The sequence below is a fragment of the Octodon degus genome, unplaced genomic scaffold (genome assembly GCF_000260255.1).
Source record: "Octodon degus isolate 3935 unplaced genomic scaffold, OctDeg1.0 scaffold00331, whole genome shotgun sequence".
Taxonomy (NCBI): domain Eukaryota; kingdom Metazoa; phylum Chordata; class Mammalia; order Rodentia; family Octodontidae; genus Octodon; species Octodon degus.
The window spans coordinates 1,023,606-1,030,799 of record NW_004524907.1 but is presented as its reverse complement, the minus strand read 5'-3'; the positions used below and the strand labels follow the sequence as shown (position 1 = coordinate 1,030,799).

The following is a 7,194-nucleotide window of genomic DNA, read 5'->3' as shown; positions in this document are numbered from 1 at the left end:
GGCTTTTTGAGGCAGGGTCTCACTGTGCTGTTCAGGCTGGCCTTGAGCTCAGTTTGGAACCCAGGCTGGACTAGAACTCACAATGATCCTCCTGCCTTAGTCTCTCAAGTGCTGGGATTACAGGTGTGCACCACTACACCTGGCTCAAATTATGATTTGTGTTGTTGTTTATTGATACAGGGCCTCACTGCAGCTCAGGCTGGCCTCTAACTCAAGTGGTCTTCCTGCCTGAGCCTCCTGAGTTCTTGGATTACAATGTGCCATCATGCCTGGCATAAGTCCTAATTTTTAACAACTTTCTGTCCCAGTGAACTCGTTCTTCGTGTCTGCGCCGCAGGTTGTTTAATGCTTCCGCTCCCACCCTCATAGCTACCTCACCAACCTCCCGGGTGATCTGGCCCTTCCCCTTCCCTGTACGCCTTCAGATTGCTGCTTATACCTTGAATTCAGAGCTTTGTTCTCTAGCTGGTTCTTACTCTACCTGTCCAGATTGATGCTGTGCCCAGTGTCCTGTTGTAAATACTGTACAATGGTTCTGTGTAAATTGCCATGGCCCATGTTCAAAATGGAGAGCAAGACTCCCAGCTAGCAAATTAAAGGTCTGTTTGCCCACTGACATTTGATCTGGTCCCTCGTGTTCTCATCACATCAGCTTCTTATTCTTGCCACTGTGGTTTTGTTTTTTCGTGGGATTGTCTGCTAATATCACCCATAGATTTTTGTACGGTATCTATAGTGTTCAGGGTAAATATACAAAAACTGAGAAGTTTTATGACCCTTCAAGTCTTCTGAGAAGTAAGAAAGGTACAGCCCCATTGCATTGGGACAGGGGTGGTCTATGCTAAAGTATAAAACACATCTGGGGCCGGGGAGATGGCTCAGTAGAATAAGCGCTTGCCTGGCAAGCACAAGGGCCTGAGTTCAATCCCCAGTTCCACAAAAAACAAAACAAAACAAAACAAAACCCACCTAACACCAGTTGATAGATGTAGCCCCTCCAAAGCCGTAACACCACAAAGCAGCATAGGCTCAGAGCTCCCAGAAGGACCGAATGGACTGGGGCTGGTTTGCTAACTGCCATCAGCTCTTTCATTTTGCATGTCCCAGGTTGAGATAAATAAGGTTAGGAAGTAAAAACCAGTCTTTTTCCCACTCCTACATTCTGTTCCAAATCTGATGAAAGCATTGTTAACTGGGCAACAAAAGAGAAAAGAAGCAGCAGAAATGGTCAGATGACCAGGCCTGGTGGCATACACCTGTAATCCCAGCACTTGGGAGGTGGAGGCAACAGGATTGCGAGTTCGAAGCCAGCCTGGGCTACATGCTGGATTCAAGGTCAGCCTGAACTACAAGGGCTTGACCCTGCCAAGTCAAAAATTCTGTCCTTTTTGGACATTGAGATGAGGCCTCCAGGGGGCAGCACCGAGTTGGGCGAATAGATTTAAGGTCTCTCAGTCCTCTCCCTGGTCTGGGGCTCCCCACGGTTTCCCACCCGCACTCCTCCCATTCCTTCCAGCTTTTATTTTTAGCTGCCAGTGGGAGGGGGCAGGATAGGAGAGAAATTACAGAAAACAGAAGAGGAAAGGGATAGAGGCACGGAGACGTCTCACAGGACAGAGCAGCCAGGCATGGAGCTTCCCTTCTTACCTCACCTGTTCTTGCCCCTGGTGTGTCTGACAGGTGAGGGAAGTTAACTTGTTGGCTTCTGGGGGTGTAGATGATATGTGGGTTGCTTGGAATTGGCACTACTGAGGTTAAAATTTGGGGACTTGTAGGGCAGGAGGTAAATACTTCTGTATTTCATGGGTGTGAATATGTTATGTTCCCACATATGACTGCTTCAGTATGAAGACTGGCAGAGACTGATGCTGTCTAGATCCTTGTGTAAGATTTGTACCTAACCTAAAACCTTTGTCCTAAACCAGGTGGGAACGAGAAGATGGAAGAGAAACATGATAGGCCCTTCCACGTGGCTAGTCTGATTTTTAGTACCTCCTTCTCTTCCCCCTACCCTTGTCAGTCCCTGGGGCATGAGGCACAACTGCCTCACTATGTGCGTGGTCAGAATTTTGGGTTTATATAACCAGGGAGCAACAGTGCTTGGTCATACTGCCCTGCCAGTTTCCTGGATGCAAAGAGGCTCCTATACAAAGCGTTCTCCTGAAAGCGAGGTGTTTGGTTAGAGCCGTAGCCACTGGTGTGGTTGTCTGTGGTGGGGAGCCTGAGAGGGAGTGGCTTAAAAGTAAGGAACAAGACACGAATTTGGGAAGAGAACCATGGGAGGGACCGAGGGCTGAGAATTTTTCCTTGCCAGTGCCCTGTAATCTTTGTTTCCTAAAATATCAGTTCTGATTTTAAGGGAATTGGGGTCAGAAAGACATGGTTGAGTGCCTTACAAGTGGGCCAAAATCTGAAGAAAGCATGGAGGTAGGCAAGGGGCTTACCCTTGAACTTGAAAAGGTAAATGAGAGTTTAAAAAAAAAGAAAGAAAGAAAAGAAAAAGAAAGATTATGGGAAGCGATGGGGTGAGGGGACCCTTGGCAAACCATGTGTGCGGACAGGCGGGCAACCCCACCCTGTTAATTACCACTGAGGTCTCCAGGGTTGGAATGAACCACAGACCTAGACATTGGAAAGGGAAGTGAGGGTGTGATATGGTCCCTGGGAGCCAAGAATTAGGGGAGAGACCCAGACCCAGTGCTCCTTACCATCCTCTTGCTGTTTTGGGGGCCCTGGATGTGGGGAGAATTTGGAATGGATGGTTATTTTGGAGCTGCAGAAAGGCCCTTTCCCTCTTTTCACCCTCACAGTTTGGAGAGGAGGATGTGTAGGAGGGCTGATATGGAAAAGGGTAACAACCTTTCCAGACATGTCTGTGAATGAGATTTCAGGAGTGTGAATGGAAATACAGCTGTGCACCAGCGTGCCAGAGGGCCACAGGACCCAAACGCAGGAAGGGGATCATTCTGTGTTTGGCTCTGGGACCATGACATGGACACAAGACAGGAGAGCTGAGAAGAGGGCTGAAAGACCAACAGGAAGTTGCCCCTTGTCTGCCCTGCTTGGCCCTTTCTTGTCATCGCTGAGCATTTTGGGCTAACCTCCTGACCTTGGCTCCTCAGGTCTCTGCCTCCCCTTCAACCTGGACGTACATCACCCACGCCTGTTCACGGGGCCGCCAGAGGCTGAATTTGGATACAGTGTCTTACAACACGTTGGGGGTGGCCAGCGATGGTGAGGAGGAAACCAGGGATTGGGACACTGACAGTGCCAAAAACAGAAGGAAAGATACTTGGGATGCTTCTTGTTTCTTCTTATTGTCTTTTTATGACAGGGTCTCTGTGCAGTTCAGGCTGGTCTTGAGCTCACTTTGTAGACCAGGCTGGTTTTGAACTTTCAACAATCCTCCTATCTCAGCCTCCTGAGTGCTGCAGCTACATGAGGCGCTCGCTGCCATGCCCAGCGCAGTATGTGGGACTCTTGAGTTCATCTGTTCTTTTGAAATTGGCTGGAGCTGTTTTTTAATTAATTAAATTAATTATTTCAAAGAGGAAGAAGCCCCAAAATTTTCAAAATAATAGGAAGATAACAGCGGCTAACACATTGACTATTGTTATCTTTAGGTACTCAAAGTACAAGATATAGGCATTTAGTTGTCCAAACAATGTTAACACAAACCTTTCTTTTCAATGAACTAAGAGAGATTAGTAATTAGAAATTTTTCTTCTTTCCCTCATTCTGGTTTCTTTTTTCTTTTTTCTTTCTTTCTTTTTTTTTTTTTTTTTTTGCTCCGAATGCCTTCAGGGCAGGTTTGGCTGGCTTGAGTTGTGGGGATCGAACCACAGCAAGCTGAACCTGACTGCTTTGTTGAAGCAGCCACTTAAAGAACTGAGCTAAGGGGCAGGCCCCATCTTTTTATTTTGAGCAGTTTCTTCCTATTTAAAGAAATCTATTGCACATTTTGGATCTTATTTACCTTTTAGCTTCTCACACTAGGAAGACAATACAATGCTTGCACTTGTGGGTCTGATTTACTTCACTTGTGAGCATGGTTTCAAGTTGCATCTATTTTCCTCTAAAAGTTTCCAGTTTATCTTTTGGATGGCTGAGTAGTCTCCACTGTAGAAAAATATTACATTTTTTTATTTATTCCACACTTGAGGGGCATTTGTATTGTTTCCAAGATCTAATTATAACAAATTGTACTGCTATAAAATGGGTGCACGTATATCAACTGTGGTACAATGTTTTTAATTCTTCTGGGAAGATACCTAGAAGGAGAATATCTGTGTCAAGTGGAACCTCCAACCCTGGCTTTTTGAGGAATCTCCATACTGATTTCTATAGTAGTTGCACCAGCCTAAACTCCCACCAAGAGTGGAGAAGGGTTCCTTTTTCCCACAGCGCCTTCAGCATTTGTTATTGGTTGATTTCTTGATAATAGCCATTCTTTCCCTGGGTGAGATGAAATCTTAGTGTTTGTTTTTTTTTTAATTTGTACCTCGCAAATGACCAGTGATGTTCAACATTTTTTCATATATTTACTCACTGTTTATATTTATGCATCTGAGAGGTATGCATTCACCTTGGGTGGCTGGGGAGCCTAAGGCGGCACCTCCACGTGCTCTCCTCCTGGTCTGTATCAAGGGTTATGCTCACCCTATACTCGTACTCACACCCTTCCCACAGGATGCTGGTGGGTGCCCCGTGGGACGGGCCTTCAGGTGACCGCAGAGGGGATGTTTATCGCTGCCCTGTAGATGGCCCCCACAGCGCCCCTTGTGCCAAGAGCCACTTGGGTAAAGATGCCTGCCCCCTCTAAGCCCCTGTCTTTCATGCCCTAACAGCTAAAACTCCTTATATACTGATATACTGGCTTCTTCACCCACATAACCCACACACTTCCTATTCCAATCTGTTACTGATCCCTTCTCAATCTGTTCCAAAACCATTCTGAACTTGAGCATCCCAGCTGTGACCCCATGACCTTTGTCTCCCACCTCCCTCCAACCAGGTGATTACCAACTGGGAAATTCATCTCATCCTGCTGTGAATATGCACCTGGGGATGTCTCTACTAGAGACAGATGCTGATGGGGGCTTTCTGGTGAGCTGAGGGCAGGGCGGCGGAAGGGCCCCTGGAGGCTTACGGTGAAGAGAAGAGTGTTGTGGTGAGGGAGACTGTGGTTCTGTGTGGAGGTGTCAAGGGGCTAAAACTCCTAGAGAGCAAAGCAGGGCATCTCGGGGAGTGGCCCCAGTGCATCCTCTGAGGAGTGCATTTAGGGCAATACCTGGGAAGCTCAGAGTGGCAGTGTCCCCTACCATCCCCAGGCCTGTGCCCCTCTCTGGTCTCGTGCTTGTGGCAGCTCTGTCTTCAGTTCTGGAATATGTGCCCGTGTGGATGCTTCATTCCAGCCCCAAGGAAGCCTGGCGCCTACTGCCCAACGTAAGACCTGGGGCCTCCATCCCCGGAAGGGAGGGCTGGCTGGGCAAAAGAGGAAGTAGTGTGATGCCTGGCAGCAGCCTGGGTGTCTGTCCTCGGGGCTATATAATGTGCTGCAAACACTTCAAAAAATTCCTAACAGAAGTCAGACCCCTTAAGAAGGTGTCTTTCTCCATGATCTGATCTAACCAACTTAGGAACTCAGCTTGCCCCTCTGTACACTTGTGTCTTGGGCACAGCCTTCACATTACTGTTCTCCTATGTGTCATCATTTTCATACCTTCTTTTCCTTTGTTTCCATTATTTTTTACCCATACACCTTGCCTTACATTCCCTTGTCCTCAAACATCTTTAGTCTACAATTTTTTTTTTCCAGTGCTAGAGACTAAACCCAGGGTTTTGCACATGCCTGGCAAGCACTCTACCACAGTAATACAACCCCAGTCCTTCAATACCTTCTTTTTCTACCTCATTATATTCTCCACCTAGACCCTCAAGGGCTATGTGGATAGCCCAACAGAGCATGTACCTAGCATGGACAAGGCCCTGAGTTCAAACCCCAGCACTGGAAAGAAATGGACCATCTTTCATTTGCCTACACAGAATGGTACTATGTTACAGCCTTGCTTTTATTTCCTTCCTTGTGTTTTCCTAAATTGCATATATGCCCTGTTTCCTTTTTTTGTCTGCATTTTCCCAGAGCCTTTTACACTTACCTGAAAAAGTGATTAATACATGAATTGGATGTGCACTCCTATGGTCTCTTCCTTTGAAGCCTGGTAGCCTTCTACCTCTTTATTTCTCTTTACCATACCCCTGCTCCTAGGTTGCCCCACATACATGGATGTTGTCATTGTCTTGGATGGATCCAACAGCATTTACCCCTGGTCTGAAGTACAGACTTTCCTACGGAGGCTGGTAGGGAGATTGTTTATTGATCCAGAACAAATACAGGTAAGATAAAGCATTATGGATGGGCTTGGAAGTGGAGAGATAAAGGTGGGTGGTGTCTTCCGTAGTGTCTAAGTGTTTATCTCTCCCCCTCACATCCTTTCTTGTCCTTCCTCTCCCTACTTCTGTGTATATTCCGTTTGATGCACAATGTCCTCTCAGGTGGGACTCATACAGTATGGTGAGAGCCCTGTACACGAGTGGTCCCTGGGAGATTTTCGAACTAAGGAAGAAGTGGTGAGAGCAGCCAGGAACCTCAGTCGGCAGGAGGGACGGGAAACAAAGACTGCCCAAGCAATAATGGTGGCCTGGTGAGGCACTGTGATGGGGAATGGGGAGGCCCAGCGTACCGAAGGATTGGGAGGCTCGGGAGACTCGGGTGGGGTGGGACATCCCAAGATGTTCTGCATGCTTATCTTTATGTATTTATTTAATTTATTTTAGACAGGGTATTGCTTTTTAGTGCAAGCTGGCTTGGAACTCACTGTATAGCCCAGGCTGGCCTCAAACCCACAGCAATCCTCTTGCTTCAGCCTCCTGAGTGCTGAGATGACAAGCATGTGCCACCACACCTAGCTTGCATGCTTATCTTTATTTGTGTACCAGTTGTGCATGGAAGAAGGCAAAATTGGCTGTCACTATGTCCCTTTCACATTTTTCTATGAAGTGTCTGCATCTGCTTTGTTTCTGTAGACAGCACTCTTTTCTCTCTGTGTTTCTGCTCCAGCTGAGGTTCTAGCCCTTAGAATCACCACGGCTCATGTCCTATCTTTTTTCCCCAAACATGATTCAAATCATCTT

General features: G+C 47.0%; 1 protein-coding gene across 1 annotated transcript in view; it reads left to right on the top strand.

Moving 5' to 3' along the window:
* Positions 1 to 1,598: 1,598 nt before the first annotated feature.
* The window catches only part of Itga10 (integrin subunit alpha 10), a 17,594-nt gene continuing 11,998 nt past the window's right edge, over positions 1,599 to 7,194 (top strand). The window contains exons 1-7 of the mRNA XM_004647852.2: positions 1,599 to 1,680; positions 3,123 to 3,234; positions 4,690 to 4,799; positions 5,015 to 5,106; positions 5,331 to 5,445; positions 6,269 to 6,396; positions 6,556 to 6,704. Of these exons, the coding sequence (XP_004647909.1) occupies positions 1,629 to 1,680; positions 3,123 to 3,234; positions 4,690 to 4,799; positions 5,015 to 5,106; positions 5,331 to 5,445; positions 6,269 to 6,396; positions 6,556 to 6,704 (758 nt within the window). The 5' untranslated portion in view covers positions 1,599 to 1,628. The remainder of the gene's footprint in view (positions 1,681 to 3,122; positions 3,235 to 4,689; positions 4,800 to 5,014; positions 5,107 to 5,330; positions 5,446 to 6,268; positions 6,397 to 6,555; positions 6,705 to 7,194) is intronic.